Raw genomic sequence first — 17,469 nt, 5'->3', positions numbered from 1 at the left:
ATATCTAAACTTTGGTATAAATGCATCGTAAGTCACTTACAACGCTTCAAAATCAAACTGATCGCCGTTTTTTGTGTTTACCCGATTTTATATGCTGGCAGTGTCACAGTCCCTACACCCGTATGTTTCTAAACCTCGCTGAATTGTTTGCGTATCACATTCTAGAGGCCTCGTCTTATTCATCTGTATCTAATTTTCGTTGATATGAAAACTGTTTTTTTTTATTTCTTCAGATATAATGTGTGTAGGTTTCGTTATACCCCTTGGAATTTATTTGTTATGGACCTTACAGCTGAATAACTGCTTTAATCATTGACATCAACTTTTTGAAGTAGATTATGACATAGAAATGGGCTGAACAAATTGCCAGCTTTTGAAGAAGTTTAGGTGATATCAAGCAAGGCGAGGACCAGGATAACCATGTACCGTGGGTTATAAATTGAAAATAGTAGACGCTTTCGTATCAATATAGAAAATATTAGATTAAAATATGGGGCAAGGGGGCTGCGAGACGTGGCACAAACCTAACCCAATTGACGCCAAACCAAATGTGACAAGGCATGACGTAAAATCGTTCAAATATACATCGTGGATTTAAATAAGTACTTTAGTACTTAATTTGTTTCCATTTTATTGTAAAAAGCTGTATGTGCTCAATTGTCCGTTGCCTTCCAAAATGCCATCTAAGCGCCATACCCATTTCATTATTTTTATACTCAGCTCACAGAGTATATTAACTTTGTTCGCATAACGGTACCCCGTAACAGCATAAACTAATCGAGATAGATATAGAATTCTATATATCAAAACGATCTGGGCGAAAAAAGAAATTCATGTCCGTGTCCATATCCGTCCGCCCGTCCGTCCCTCTGCCCGTAAACACGATAACTTGAGTAAATTTTGAGGTATCTTAATGAAATTTGGTATGTAGGTTCCTGGGCACTCATCTCACATCGCTATTTAAAATGAACGAAATCGGACTATAACCACGCCCACTTTTTCGATATCGAAAATTTCGAAAAACCGAAAAAGTGCGATAATTAGCGATGAAACTTGGTAGGTAGGTTGACCTTATGACGCAGAATAGAAAATTCGTAAAATTTTGAACAATGGGCGTGGCACCGCCCACTTTTAAAAGAAGGTAATTTAAAAGTTTTGCAAGCTGTAATTTGGCAGTCGTTGACAATATCATGATGAAATTTGGCAGAAGCGTTACTCATAATACATATGTGTGCTAAATAAAAATTTGCAAACCGGATGACAAACACGCCCACTTTTAAAAAAAAAATTTTAAGTCAAATTTTAACAAAAAATTTAATATCTTTACAGTGCGTAAGTAAATTATGACAAAATTCTAATCCAGTAATGATATGGCGCAACAAAATACAAAAATAAAAGAAAATTTCAATTTAATGTGTCTAGAATACTTTTAATGCCATAAGGCGAACAAAAATTTACCAATCCTTGTGAAATTTGGTAAGAGCATAGCTTCTATGACGATAACTGTTTTCTGTGAAAATGGACGAAATCGGTTGAAGCCACGCCCAGTTTTTATATAGTCGACCGTCTGTCCTTCCGCTCGGCCGTTAAAACGATAACTTGAGAAAAAATCGATATATCTTAGTAAGCTTAGTTAATGTACTTATCTGAATTCACTTTATCTTGGTAATAAAAATGGGCGAAATCCGACTATGACCACGCCCACTTTTACGATATCGAAAATTTCGAAAAATGAAAAAATGCCATAATTCTATACCAAATATCAAAAAAGGGATGAAACATGGTAATTAGATTGGTTTATTGACAGAAAATATAACTTTAGAAAAAACTTTATAAAATGGGTGTGAAACCTGCCATATTAAGTAGAAGAAAATGAAAAAGTTCTGCAGGGCGATATCAAAAGCCCTTGGAATCATGGTAGGAATACTGTTCGTGGTACTACATATATAAATAATTTAGCGGTACCCGACAGATGATGTTCTGGGTCACCCTGCTCCACATTTTGGTCGATATCTCGAAAACGCCTTCAGATATACAACTTAGGTCTACTCCCTTTTAAAATACTCATTAACACCTTTCATTTGAAACCCATGTCATACAAACACATTCCAGGGTTACCCTAGGTTCTTTTTCCCTTATTTTGTCTCCAAAGCTCTCAGCTGAGTATGCAATGTTCGTTTACACCCGAACTTAGCCTTCCTTACTTTTTTTTTTTTTTTCTGCGGAATTGTATAAGAAAATAAAATGTGCGAAAGTGCTAAAAGAAAATAAGCAAATTGTAATTCATAAATGCGAAATGCACCGGATTTAAGTAAATATAGTACGCGATACAATTTAACCTGACTCATCAACCTTGGTTGGGTGTCTCGATTAGAGATATAAGCCGCCGATAAACGCCGCCGCCGATTTTAGTCGTTTTTAGCACGCCGCCGCCGAATGTCAAAAATATCGGCGCGGCGACGGCGTCCGGCGCGTTACTATATTTTCTACTCGTTAAAGACTGTTTAGGCCATTTATTGTTCATGTCGAAAATTGGTCGGAAATGGTCGAAAGTGGAATCAACAGGTGCGCATCACTGCCAGTTATAAGAAACTAATTGCGAAATTTAACTCTTTCTAACTGTTCATAAATTATTAAAAAATACAGCTTAACACGGACTGCATCACCCAATTCACCAAGTTATTAAAACAAAACACTAAAAGAAAAGTTGTATAATAAATTTATATGCTCATTTTGCTTATTTATTTGCTACTATCCTAACGTAGTGGACAGTCGAACTAGTCTGAAAACTGAAGCTACGCGGTCATCCATTCTAAAATATCGTTTTGATTTAACGAAGACTATGGAAATCAATGTTGTGAACACAAACATCTGCAAACTTTGGTCTACATTTTAAAAATTGTATCCAGTGTCCTTATAAAATTTTAATTATGTCGATGCGCCGAGGATTATACGATTTTCACCCACGAGTTACGCAATGACATCCACTTGGACTACTTATGATTTCGAGGGCGGCATCCTTGGCCAAATAGTCACTCCCTAACGTTTCAAGGTGTTTCTCTGGTGTAGCTCGGCAGCTTAGAGCGACAAAAACATCCATTAGAAAGTCTTCGGAACTACACCTAGAGCTTCTAGGAAAGTGACGTCGACGAAGGTACATATGAGTCCGAAGTCGCAGTCCTATAGCTTCTGTGCTGACATATGGTGTGAGGGTCAGGAGGCGTGGTAGCGACTGGTGGTCGGAATTGCTACTGTTCGCACAACAGGAATTGTAGCTCTTAATAATCGGGAATCGTAGCTCGAAAAAACTGAATGCGCCCTGTGCCACGAGAGTCATGAGTATTAATAGACCATTAATAGCAACCGTAAGTCGCGTCACCGCCAAGGATCCACAAATGATTTAAAGAAGTTGTGTTCGCGACGATTATTATGAATTAACCCCAGGTGAAACTACGCTTTGCACAAGATATACAGACAAAAGTGAGACCATTTTACGTATCTCTATTTCTTTTCAGCAGACGCAGCAGTGCGAATTCCAAATACCGGGGTTAGGTTCGAAGCCTCCCTGGAGTAAGTGAACGAGGGACGGGGGGATTGCAAAGAGCTACTCCTGAAAATTTTTGAACGATCTGCGTGTTTTTGAGGCAAACCCCCGGATCTTTCCGAAATGGCCAAAACGTAGATTTCCTTAAATAGATACAAATAAAATATTTCTTAATATAATTTTTTTAAATAGAAAAATCAAGCTTTTTAAAGTAAAAACACCGGCGGCGGCGGCCGATAAAGTGATCGGCGTAAACCTCTAGTCTCGATATTTATGTATATGCCACATATGTGACGCATTTGTCTGACAATAATATTTATTCTACGCAAATAAAGTCATGCATAATACTTTTTTCGCTTAAACAATGACCTAAGAATTTCGAACATTTTGTTTCATTGTAAATATTGTAGTAAACCAATTTTGGTTTTTTGTGTGTTTAAATTTTAACCTTTCACATTTTGCTTAATATAACACGAATAATTTGAAGCTTCAAAGGTCAGACGGTTATGGCAGTCGCGTTACAAGTCCATCCAGCTACCTCTGCTTCGAGATAACAGACGCCAATGGGGAGCCATTGCTCCACCTAACTCTCTCAATTCAATGGAGGCCTCCTCCTTCTTCTGCTTCTAATACGGGTGCCAATAGAAATAATTTCTGAATCGGAGTATCTTCTTTGAATTTTTGAATCTTTGCGAAAACGGTTTTGAACTTGGTTTGTACAATATTTTTTTTTTATACAGCAGTGGTAATTTTTATTAAATTTCGACAATTATATTCTTTTTTAGTTTCGCTATTTTCGGAGAAAACTTCTACTTTTTAACTGAGAATAGCGAACCGATTTCAAAAACATTTTCGAAAAAATTCGAAAATTTCGAATTTTTTAGCACATTAAATTTAAGTCTAACAAGGTACAAGTTAGGGTTCTCATAAAATTCGCATTGTTTAAAAAAAAAAAAAATTCCCGAGGGATGTATCTGATTTTCCTTCGAACAAAGTAATAACATTTTTAGTAAATTTCATAAGCTACATATATAGATAATCTTAGTTTTTTTGAAAACTTCTTTTCTGCGGGGCTTTAGTATGGTGGAAGAGCTTAGATACTAAATTAAATCTACGGGTATTCCAGATTGTACAAAGAAATGCGGCTGCAAGAGCTGGAACAGCAATTTGTATGGATGCAGCCGACTGTCTTTTTCGATATGGAGTGCGATGTTTTCATCCCAGATGGGGATTATTGGTTGAAGGAGCCGCCGGACCTAGACGATGGGCTGCAGATATATGCTGACGGCTCAAAACTGTATAACAAAGTGGGACGCGGTATCTTTGCACCTCAACTGGTGTGGAATCTATCCTTTACGCTACCCCTTCATTTGGCTAAACAAAACTAGTATTTATTTCGACAGCCAGGCTGAACTAAAGGCGCTTGTATCGGTCACCTGTAGGCCCAGTGCAGTAGAGTGGTGCCGTAAATCTCTTACCGAGATTGCTGAGCAAATTTTCCTTAGTCTGGTATGGGTGCCTGGACACTCGGATATACCGGACCATGAGATGGCTGGCGAACATGTAAGAGGGGGCACGTTCGTTCCGGTTTAGTCGTCCTGGATGGGATTGAGCATGCCGCTCGCTACCTGTAAGCTCATTGTGAAAGAGATTTGAGATGGAGGAATCTTAAACCCTGTTTTCGCACCAAGCTCGTGTGGGGGCATATCTCTGGTGGTCCGACTTAGAAGAGGCCACATAGCAATAAGGAGGCAGGGAAAACGGCTGTGTGTTCCCTACAGTGACTACAGCAGGAGCCGTAGAGACTAGAGGGAGTTAGATACAAGCGTGTGACCAAGTGCGTCCTTCGCTTTGGCACAAGAGAAAAAATTTCGGGGATCTCCCATCTTTGATGATTGTGATCTGGCTAATTTAGAACCTAAGAAACTCCTGAGATTTGCTGAATCGACCTGTTGGTTTAAGTAGGGGAGATCAACGTGGTATCACAACGGGACCTTTATAGGCCTAAGTGCACTAGTGCTCGCACCGGTGACCACTCTACCCTAACCTAACCATCGAAACCAGTTTAAAAATCTGTATTTAATCAGCGAGACATGCTCAAATTGCTTTATACGATTGTTTTTGTAATTGATATTAGAGAAAAATTGCAAAGCTTACAAACGGCGATGGTTACTAGAACATGTTTCTGAATTTCACTTATTTATCAGCTAGCTTCGCGGGAGCTGAGTATTGCAATGCTATAAACCCAATGTTACTAAGCTCTTAGAGTGCGCCTATAATGGGATTCAAGGGGTTGTGTAGCGCAATATATAGCTTCTCCAACCCAATTGTCAACCTCACCTTCGAGCGGCGAATCCCGTTTCACTAACAGACGAGGTTCTGGCGACCCCAAGCTCCTCATGAAAGTTGGGGGTGGGGAGGGAGGGATGGCCTGAAGGTTCAATGTGGCCATATAAATCGTTCCCGAGATGGTCGGGCCAGCACCTTAATGGTGCTGTGTTACCGGAGCGTATCGGATCTGTATCCGACAAAGGACCATCACATCGATAACACTCCCCAAAGCCTTCGGGGAGTAACCTAATCGCTACAACAACAACAACAACAGTGCACCTATAATTATATGACACAATAAGGATTAAAAAAGCAGTTCGAGAAGTCTTCATGAAAATTTCGAATCTTTTAATTAGAATTATTTGAGTTTGCAGTTTAGTAGCCCAATTAATTTTAGTCCAGCAAAATACAAGTAATAAGTATCTGAAAAGTGGCGTTGATATTTCACAATTTATGCTTATATTTGTAATTTTTATACAGATATTGAATTTTAGAATTTTTTCGAAAACGTTTTTTATATTGGTTTGTATAGTTTCAGTTACACAATTCCTGTAATTTTTATAATAAAAAATTTATAAAATTTATGATGTTTGCTAAACATTTTCACTGCTATTTTATTGAGCACAGCTGTACATACACACTCACATGCCCTTAACAATTTTTCATATGCAACATTATGATACATGTGAAAAATAGCTTAAAAAATTTAAGCAAACATTTCATTGAAATAATTGTATGGAAATTAATTATGCGTAAAAACTAGCTTAATTAACATAAAATGTGTGCAACTGTTATAACTGCTATTTTAAATATAAATTAATTTAAAAATATTTCCTATAAACTAAATTAATTTCTAGTTCAATTCGAAAGATAATTTAGCACCTCCAATTTCAATATTTCCTTATCTTGTTTAATTGAGTAAGTTATTATTCAGTAATAAGTTACTAGAACGATGTCAGTTTTCAATTTGGATAATAAAGTTTAAACATAAAAATTCATTGAATATTAAAAGAACGAATGCATAAATTATTTTCTTCTTTTATTTACTATTTTAGTTAATTTTCGAAAAAAAAACAAATACTTTAAAGTAGTGTATAAGAAAAACTATGCAAAACAATTTTCAAAAAGTTTTCGAAAAAGTTCGAGAATACGAGAGTTGTTCAAGAATTTCCATGAAAATATCAAACAACTGAGAACAATCAGAAACTTGTTGATAGTGGTGTTGTAGCTATAAAGGCACTCCCGAAGGTTTTAGGGTGTATCATGGGGGGTGGTTACACTGAAAATACAGCCCTTGGTCGGGAAAAATCCCGAGTCGTTCCGGTACATACAACCGGCAGCTTTGGGAAGCGAGGGAGTGTAATCCATGTTTGTTTTACACAGTTCAGTGGTCCTTTTATAGATGTGCCTAACTAAGTAAAGGGGTGCTCATTAATGCTGTGGCTATTCGATGTCGGTAAAATCCTCGCCCTATTCCCTTTTCCAACACACCAAACCCGATAATATGAATAAAATTAGCGCCAACATCACGTGGTCATTAATGATAAAAGAAATATGTCTCTTTTCGATTTATATCACAGGCCTACACTGGATAAACCACATCGAAAACAATTAACTTCTAAACAGCCATTAGACCGTATGACAAATTTATGGAGCATGTTCCAATCTTTTACGCTGTCACCCAGCCAAAATCTATGTTGTTGTTGTTGTTGTTGTTGTTGTTGTCGTTGTTGTTGTTGTTGTTATAGCGATGAGGACACTCCCCTTGGGGGGTTTTCGATGTTGGTGGTCCTTTGCCGGATGCAGATCCGGTACGTTCCGATACCAAGCCCGACCATCTCGGGAACGATTTGTAATGACAATATGCGGCCTTCTTGGTCGTTACGCCCTGCCGCCCCCTAGATCAATGAGAAGTTCGGGGTCGCCAGAGCCTCAGCTGTTAATGAAACAGGATTCGCCACGGATAAGTGAGGTTGACAATTAAGTTTGGAGAAAGAAAGGGTTCCTCTTGTTGTTGTAGCGATAAGGTTGCTCCCCGAAGGCTTTGGGAGTGTTATCGATGTAATGGTCCTTTGCCGGATACAGATGCGGTACGCTCCGGTACCACAGCACCATTAAGGTGCTAGCCCGACCATCTCGGGAACGATTTATGTGGCCACATTAAACCTTCAGGTTGCTGTAAACAACCCCTTGAATGTGGTATTTTAGTCGCCTCTTACGACAGGCATACCTACCGCGGGTATATTCTGACCCCTAACCCGCTGGGGGTGCCAAAATCTATGGTAGCTTCCTCTGATCAACCCAGTTAAAGAAGTGCCAGAGCTGGCAGAAGACGCATTCCGATGGTACGTTTATATAACAATGAATTTCCCCTCTTCTTTTTCTTCTATTTGATGTCATATTTTTTTTTGGAAAATTTTACCAAATTTAATTCGTGGGGTCTTGAGGTGACGCCATATAATATATGGACCGCAATATGCTTTATAAGCAGTTAAACCGTGTTTATATTTGGGTCTTAAGATTTGTATTTTTGTTATTCCTTTCTAAGCTTTTGCTGGTGCCGGCCGATCGTCTGACGCCAGTATTTCTCTTTTATTTCTCAGCTCTTGGTTTGGTTTGGGGCTATATGAACACAAAGGGCTCAGGTCGTAGAGCTTTTCAGCTGCAGCTTCCCTGCTCCTATAGGCATGCTGACCCCGATGTAGAACGTTCGATCTCATATCTTTGTCTATACTCTGTCTATGTCTGACTATGTCTCTCTTTCTCTTTGTCTGGGAAACTGGGAAGCCTAACTGGATCTGCCAATTTTTTTTTTTTTTTGCAATACGTTAAATTTACAACGTACTCCTTCCAATTGCCCATACATCTGGCCAGCTAGAAGGGCTGGTGCACGATTTTACCCATCATCGACAATTTTCTCGAGTACCAAACCCTTTGATTCGCAGCAGTTGGAGTTAAAGACTTCAATAACTATTCGGTTGAAGCTTTTAAATCTGTTCTTCTACTTCACATCCTTGGGAGAAACGTTTTCTTAAACACTAATCCCAAAGGTAGCATGTCCACGTGCTTGAGGCTGTTAGGTAGAATAATTATTTCTAATTCAACAATATTTCGACTTCACTCTGGAGTCATCATCATTCTAAAAGCTATTCTCATTGTGTGCTCCTAGGGTTCCTGGTAGTCTTTCTAATGAAATGGCCCCGATAACAAACCAGATAATGAAATGGTTTGACATGGACATATTTTATATGGAGAAGTATGTATTTACATAAGTATATCTGTATAATTATAGAGATATGTATGTATATATACATGTATATTAATACCAATTTGGTTTGCACTTACCTTCATTGCCGAACATACTCCACAGCTTTGATATCAGTAGCCCCATTTCGTTGTTATAAAATACAATTTTAGTTTTTAGATTTTTCAACTTAATAAGTCGTACAACAGCTGGCCTATAATAGCCAGTTGCTAAACTTAATTTCACGCTACACAAAAACTGCTACACTAAAATTTTTGTATTGGTTTTTTTAATCAAGAAAACACTATTTTAAAGCTCCAGTGTTTACAACAAAAATAACATAGCAATGACAAGTTTTTTATGTTTCGATGACCCGCAAAGGAATTGGTAGCAACGGTGCATATACCAACTCTTGGATATTGAGGCGCGATCGGATCGTTTGCGATTCCGTTCACTACTCGCACAATTAAATGACGTAAAATTGGGTTAAATTGCGACAGACGCAATCTCACAAAAAATAACAAACGACTTCGAAGTGGCTTCGTTGGAAAGCTGAGCACAAATAAATGGCAGTAATAAAAAAATGCAAAAAAAAAATGCTTAAAAATAAAAAAAATATGTACTGATACAACTTGTTTGCTTTGCTTTCGTTGTTTTTGTCTATTTAAGAAATGGCAATGGTATCCAAATTAAGCTGCTAACCTGCCATAACAAACGATGTGTAGCACCAAAAACACTTGGTTATTTTGCGCGTATGAGGGGCGCTCCACTTGGTGTTACGCAGTTTCAACTATTTTGTAATAGTTGTTTTTGTTGTGTGGTGCACAAGCTTTCACTAGCATTGTTTTTAATTGAGCTTTGATTATATATCAATTAAAGCGTTTAAAAAATAGAAAAGTATACGATGAGCTCCTTTCATTTAAGTGGCTTGATAACGCCAAGCGACAATGTACAATTGCTGCGCAAGGGTGGGTGAATAATTTTCTTGTTGTCTGTGCGGGTCGAAATGTTGAGCTGAAAAAGGACAAGACCATGCAGGCGAAGCCTTCGGCGTTTTGCTCAAAAATAGGCTTTCTGTGATTGCAAAATTAATTGTTAATAATCATGACGAAGATTTCTAATTGTTTTTTTTTCTTATTTTACACATCTCCCAACTTCTGCACCTTTCACTTTTTTTATAATTCCTTGCTGCTGCTCTTGTACATAAATTTGAGAAACTGCACTTTTCATTTAGTTATTTTGCGCATTTCGGTAACGTTTTTGTATGTATTGAAAAGTTTATAAACAAATAAATGAGAGTTCAATTGTATAAACTGTTTGTAATTCTTAATTAAAGTAAATAATTTCTTGAAACGCAGCAAAAATACTGAAAATGTCACGATTGACTGAAAGAAAACTACAAAATCGTCAAATTATTTTGACAGCCAGCCTTAGTTGTGGAAGAAAATGGAACATAAAGCAAATGCTAGCAAGATAGTGCTGCCAGAGCGCTGAAACCACGGTTGCATTTCTGTGTATCTAGATTTTAAGGCCCGTAAATATAGTCGAAAAAAATAGTTTATTGGTTTAAACATGGTTCTAAATTAATTATAATTTTAAGCAGGGATGCACCTTAAAGTTAAGCTAATCGTTTATCAAAAAATTTCCACCGTTTCCGTTGAAACACTTCGAAATATTATCGATAAAGAAATTATCAAGATAAATTGTATCTCTTTTTTAAAAGAAACGAAAAGCTTTCGTTAACGTTAAAAACGTTAACAAAAACGTGATACTTTATGTTTGAATTGTGCTGGCAATGCTATAGCCATGGTGAAGCCGTAAGGCGGTAACAGCGAGCGGACATACACGCAAACTCCATGTAATTTGTTTCTGTAATTCTTTGGTGGTAATGTCAAAAATCTCTGGGAAATATTCGTACTGTCAAAATTCATGAGAAAAGTTGCAATCAGCTTGGCTAATGCTTTCACCTTTAATGACTCCGCCATCAAAATGGATAATATAGCATTGGCAGCATAGTTTGAAATTAATAATCAACATAAACGATTTGATTTCGTTTTGATATGGCAGAAAACGAAACAAAATCATTTCGTTAATTGGACGTTCTTAACGTTAATAAACGAAACGAAATGACTTTGTTTCGTTTATTAACGTTAATTATCGTAACGAAATGATATCGGTTCGTTGGTTAAGCATGCCTGATTTTAAGTATGTTATAGTCCACTTAAACACTATTTTACCTCTAAAAAAGTATTTTAAATTTAAAATGACATGGTCTGCTGTCAAAAGTTGCGAGAAATTAAACAATTTTCTATTTAAATGCGATGAACTTAAATGGAAGTGAAAAAAAATTCACCGACAAGCAAATATACGTCAGGAGTTAATTTATTATACCTAGAATGCGTATTAATGTTTGTGACGAAAATACAAAATTTTAAAATGTGCGATGGTTACTTGGCTTCACATATGCGAAATATTTAATTAAGACTATTCCGCATTCAAAGATATATGTGAGTTTTGATATTTTAGTATCTTTTGAGGAAAAGTAGCATGCTATACTGATTTTGGCATTAAATTTAGAAATAAATATTCAATGGAAGGAATTATTTACCAAAGTCGTCGATTTTTAATACATCTCAAAAAATTTCGAGAGAGGTGTCAAATGACGCGTTTTAAATTCGGAAGCAATAAACCGAAGGCGGCAAAGTAATACTTTTACTCTGTGAAGATATTTTTGCAAAAAAAAAGTTTAAGACTTTCATGTGGTTGTGTAATTTTGGTAATATTGTTGTACACAGAAAAGAATTAACTAAAAAGGCGTTTTACGCTTATACAATTTTCACCAGTTTCGCAGCCGTTTGTGGGTAATTAATCGGTTTTTTTTTTTTTAAATACATAAAAATAAATGCAAGGCGCGATAACCTCCGAAAAGATCTAAGGCCGAGCTTCTCTTCCGATTTGCGTCGTGCTCCTCTTGATTTTCCCTACAAATTGGCCGGACGGGACCTACATGTTTTATACCGACTCCGAACGGCATCTGCAAGGCAGATGAGTTTTCACTGAGAGCTTTTCATGGCAGAAATACACCCGAAGTGCTTGCCAAACACTGCCGAGGGGCGACCCCGCTTAGAAAAATTTTCTTCTAATTGAAAAACCTTATTTCTAAAATTTTGATGTTGCTTTACCTGGGGTGCGAACCCAGGGCATACGGCGTGATAGGCGGAGCACGCTACCATCACACCACGGTGGCCGCAAATATCTATTTTTTTAATATCTATTAATAAAAGAACAATTTGTTATTACTTACTTACTTACTTACCTAATTGGCGCTTAACCGTCTAAACGGTTATGGCCGTCCAACAAGGCGCGCCAGTCGCTCCTTCGCTCCGCCAAGCGGTGCCAATTGGTCACACCAAGGGAGTTTAAATCGATTTCCTTCTGTTCCTTCCAACGGAGTGGGGCCCCCCTCTACCTCTGCTTCCATAGGCGGGTTCCGATAGAAACACTTTCTTGGCCGGAGCATCATCTTTCATTCGCATAACATGGCCTAGCCAGCACAGCCGCTGCGTTTTAATTCGCTGGACTATGTTGATGTCTGCGTATAGCTCGTACAGCTCATCATTAAATCTTCTTCGGTACTCGCCACCGCCAACGCGTAGAGGTCCATAAATCTTTCGAAGAACTTTTCTCTCGAACACTCCCAAAGCCGCTTCATCTGCTGTTGTCATGGTCCATGCTTCTGCCCCATATAGCAGGGCGGGTACGATAAGTGACTCCGAATGTATGATTTTCGTTCGCCGAGAGAGGACCTTACTTTTCAATTGCCTACCTAGTCCAAAGTAGCATTTATTGGCAAGATTGATTCTTCGCTGGATTTCAGTGCTGATGTTGTTCCTAGTGTTGATGCTGATTCCCAAATAAACGAAGTTTTTACTATTTCGAAATTATGGCTGCCAACAGTAGCGTGGTTGCCAAGGCGCGTATGCGCTGACTCTTTGCTCGATGACAGCAGGTACTTCGTTTTGTCCATATTCACCATCAAACCCATCTTTACCGCTTCTTTTCCAGTTTGGAGTAAGCAGAACTAACAGAGCGGGTGTTTAGGCCGATGATATCAATGTCATCAGCATATGCCAGTAATTGCACGATTTTATAGAATATTTTTCCAGTGCGGTTAAGTTCTGCAGCTGGTATAATTTTCTCCAGCATCAAATTAAAGCGGGGGTAATTGGTGCCGTTTGTCGTATCGCTGTAGTCGTATCCCTGACGTAATCAGCTGTTTATCGTTACGTCGATAAACCAAAAACCAATTGGTTGGCTACTATGCGGTTACGACCTTAAGCGCCAAATACACGACACGAACATTTCCGCGAACATTCCCGTTATGTCATGTCTCTGCGACCTTTTCTGTCGTGTATGGTGGTGTTTGCCAGTTCGCGCAAAAATTAAAATATTTTGATTTTTGGCGAACATTTGCGCGAACTGTTCGTGCGTGTATGGCGAAATAGCTCATAATCGTAGTAATTTCTGAACGGAACAGACGTGCGCGGAAAAGTAAAATGAACAATAAAAAATTTCTGAGTGAATTTATTGAAATGTATAAATTTTTTTTACACTTAAAGCTGGAGTCATTGGTGCCGTATGTCGTATCGCTGTATCCGTATCCCTAACGTAATCAGCTGTTTATCGTTACGACGGTAAACCAAAACCCAATTGGTTGGCTACGATACGGTTACGACTTTAGCGGCACCAATAATCGATTGCATTGATTCTCATAAGATTGGTCGAATTAGCTGTTATAAGGTTACCGATACGGTTACCGATAAAGCACCAATGTCTCCAGCTTAATTGCCACAGCGAGCAATATTGCTGCAGCACAATTTTTGTCCGTATTCATCGCTGTCTGAAAGAGAACCAATGTTCGGCCAAAAGTTCGTATGGTGTATGGCCAAAGCTGCGAACAAGATTGCGGAATGTTCGCGGAAATGTTCGTGTCGTGTATTTGGCGCTTTAGCGGCACCAATAATCGATTGCATTGATTCCCATAAGGTTGGTCGAATCAGCTGTTATAAGGTAAGCGATACGGTTACCGATAAAGCACCAATGTCTGCAGCTTAAAGAAATCGCACGATAGGGGGTCACCCTGTCTGAAACCTCGTTTAGTTTCGAACGGCTCGGAGAGGTCCTTCCCAATTCTGACTGAGCTGATGGTATTGCTCAACGTCATTTTGCATAGGCGTGTAAGTTTTGCGGGGAAACCAAATTCAGACATAGCGGCATATAGGCAGCTCCTTTTCGTGCTTTCGAAGGCGGCTTTAAAGCCGACGAAGAGGTGATGTGTGTCGATTCTCTTTTCACAGGTTTTTTCCAAGATTTGGCGAATTGTGAAAATCTGGTCGATGGTGGATTTACCAGGTCTGAAGCCGCACTGATAAGGTCCAATCAGCCGGTTCACGGTGGGCTTCAATCTTTCGCACAATACACTTGAAAGGACCTTATATGCGATATTAAGAAGGTTGATTCCACGATAGTTGGTGCATTTTGCAGTATCACCCTTCTTGTGGACTGGGTAAAGAACACTTAGACTCCAATCGTCGGGCATGCACTCATCGGTCCATATGCTGCATGCGCCTTACCAACTCCTCGCCGCCGTACTTGAATAGCTCCGCAGGCAATCCCTCAGCGCCCACGGCATTGTTGTTGTTTTTCAATCTGGTTATTGCTATTCTCTTGTTGCGCTCGCTTTTAACATATCCCTGTAGACAGCGTCTTTTCTTTCGGTTGCAACGCGGCATTCTTCATCATACCAGTTGTTTTTTCGTGGCCGCCGGTAACCAATTTTTTCCTCGGCGGCAGTACGAAGTGCTTTGGAGATATGCTCCCACTGCTCCTGTATTCCTTCAGGCTGAGTTGTGCTCTCAGATAGCAGGTGTGAAAGTCGAGTTGCGAAATCATTGGCAGTCGTTTGTGATTGAAGCTTTTCGACGTCTAGCTTTCCTGGTGTTTTTTGTTCCTTGATTTTAGCCGCGCTGAGGCGGGTGCGTATTTTGGCTGCAACAAGATAATGGTCCGATTCGATGTTAGGTCCTCGGATCGTACGCAAATCTAAAACACTGGAGGCATGCCATTCATCTATCACAACGTGATCGATCTGATTGCGAGTATTTCGATCAAGAGACAGCCATGTAGCTTGATGTATCTTTTTATGCACGAACCTCGTGCTGGATATGACCATGTTTCCAGCACCGGCAAAGTCAATCAGCCTCAGTCCGTTAGGAGAAGTTTCATTGTGTAGGCTGAACTTTCCGACTGTGGTGCCAAAAACACCTTCTTGGCCCACCCTAGCGTTACAGTCGCCATGCACGACTTTTATATCATGACGGAGGCAGCGCTCGTATGTGCGTTCTAATTGTTCATAAAAAGTGTCTTTCACTTCATCGTCTTTCTCCTCTGTCGGCGCATGGGGGAAGATGAATGATATATTAAAAAAATTTGCTTTTATTCGGATAGCGGCGAGACGCTCGTCCACAGGCGCGAACGCCTGAACTTGGCGACAACGTCTCTCTCCCACCACGAATCCGACGGCGAAACTGCGATTATTCGTATGGTCACTCCAATAGATGTCACAATTTTTGATCTTCTTTCTTCCTTGCTTCGTCCAACGCATTTCTTGAATGGCGGTGTCAGTTTTTGCTTTGACGAGGACAGCCGGGAATCTGCACCAATCCCATTCAGGGAGCGGACGTTCCAGGTGCATGCCCTCAATTCATTGTCCTTCAAACGTTTGCCATGGTCGTCATCAATAGAGAGTGTATTTATCTGAGGCTTGTTGACATATTTCATTGGAGTATGGTTTTACGTGGCGGGTTCCAAGCCCAGCGCACAACCCGCTCAGTGGGGGTGAAAATATTAATTGCACGTTTATATAGCGAGCCGCTTGCTCCAATACAGACGCCCGCCTGCAGCCGCACCTAGAGGTGTACAGACGCTGCCGATGAGATCTCCCCGGCTAGCCCTTAAACCGATCATGTCAGAGTTGCCTAGCCAGGTTGTCGCCTTCTCACATTAGCTCACCGCTAAACGGATGTTTAGTGGCTACCCAGAGGATACTTGGCCGCAAGCGACCTGCAGTAGTGAGCTGCTTGAACCGCATTCAAAAGAATCGCTCTGGCCATTCCCAGGTGAATGGCAATCAGAAGCTTTCCCCACTTTCGTGGACTTCTACACACGGCTCCATCCTACTTCTAATTATTGAATTACATTACAGAATTCTTGAATTCAATTTTGCTGGCATTTCCTTTTGTGCCTTCTATTCCCCTTTACATTAGCCAATTCCCCTTGAAAGAAAGCGTGAAATAAAACACGGAATACAACAAGAATTAGCAACACAAATTTTAAGGACTGCTTGGTACGGGCGCTGTTGTATTACTTCCCTCCTTTATCACCCTCTTAGTCTATGTCATGATCGACTTGAGTTCAATGATTTTCTAATATAAAAGGGACATACACTTTGCAGGTCCATGTACAATGGCTCAAGATTCTAGGTCACTTCTTTCCTATGGAAAACTATACTAAACTCCCTTTATTCATGCTGACTTTGCGAAGACAAGCCTAAATTTGATTTAATCTGATTATCATTGAATGTCCTGCATACTTATTAGTATCGAGATTTGACATATCCCTACTCGGTTTCGGGTCTATTAAATTAAACGTCTTTAACGGTTAGAGCAACCTAACATTTAAGGTTTGCATAATTTTGGCCGTCACATCTGTCTTAATGCAAACAACTTTTCCTTACAACATTCTTACAAACTATATAAACTACTAGCTTTACCCGGCGTACGTTGTAATGCCCGAGATCGAATGAATGTTGCGTTATTTTTTCTGTTTTGTTTCTTGATAATTTAGTTTACTGTTCTGTAAATTGAATTGAATTTTGTACGCATATTTGGTGAAATTTTCCTTTAAAACAGTTTATTATTGTATCTTATTGTAATGCACTGTGGTTCCATTGCACAATTTTGGTGGGTCTAAATTCCGAAGAAGCATGATTTGTGAGCCAATTTTCAAAGTTAATATATGCGCGGGCATTCCAGGTGATTCAATTGGATAATTGACAATTTGATCTTCATCTGTAACTGTGCCGATCGATTTATATTTCGTCGCTTCACCAGGAATTTGGTTTGGAATGCGATCATTGATTTTGTTAACATGATAATTTTTGGAAGCTAAGATTTCTCGTTCGCATAGCAAAAAAAATTAAAAGTAAAATTCTTAATTCTGAAATATGAAATATGAAAAACCTTCGTCTTGGTCGAAGCAACCTATAGCCAAAATTTTGTGATGATTGAAT

The 17,469-nt window shown here is 39.2% G+C and overlaps 1 protein-coding gene across 4 annotated transcripts in view; it reads right to left on the bottom strand.

Moving 5' to 3' along the window:
• The window catches only part of Arl5 (ADP-ribosylation factor-like 5), a 45,122-nt gene extending 34,610 nt beyond the window's left edge, over positions 1-10,512 (bottom strand). The window contains exons 1-2 of one of the 4 annotated variants that reach the window (XM_067785809.1): positions 9,822-10,510; positions 9,221-9,385 (exon numbers count right to left, since the gene is read on the bottom strand). In XM_067785809.1, the coding sequence (XP_067641910.1) occupies positions 9,221-9,266 (46 nt within the window). In that variant the 5' untranslated portion in view covers positions 9,267-9,385; positions 9,822-10,510. Of the gene's footprint in view, positions 1-9,220 lie in introns of all 4 variants that reach the window. The other 3 variants (XM_067785810.1, XM_067785812.1, XM_067785808.1) reach the window with 3 other exon arrangements.
• Between the last annotated feature and the right edge of the window lie 6,957 nt (positions 10,513-17,469).

The sequence above is a fragment of the Eurosta solidaginis genome, chromosome 4, assembly GCF_040869045.1.
Source record: "Eurosta solidaginis isolate ZX-2024a chromosome 4, ASM4086904v1, whole genome shotgun sequence".
NCBI lineage: Eukaryota > Metazoa > Arthropoda > Insecta > Diptera > Tephritidae > Eurosta > Eurosta solidaginis.
This window is presented reverse-complemented; position numbering and strand designations above follow the sequence as displayed.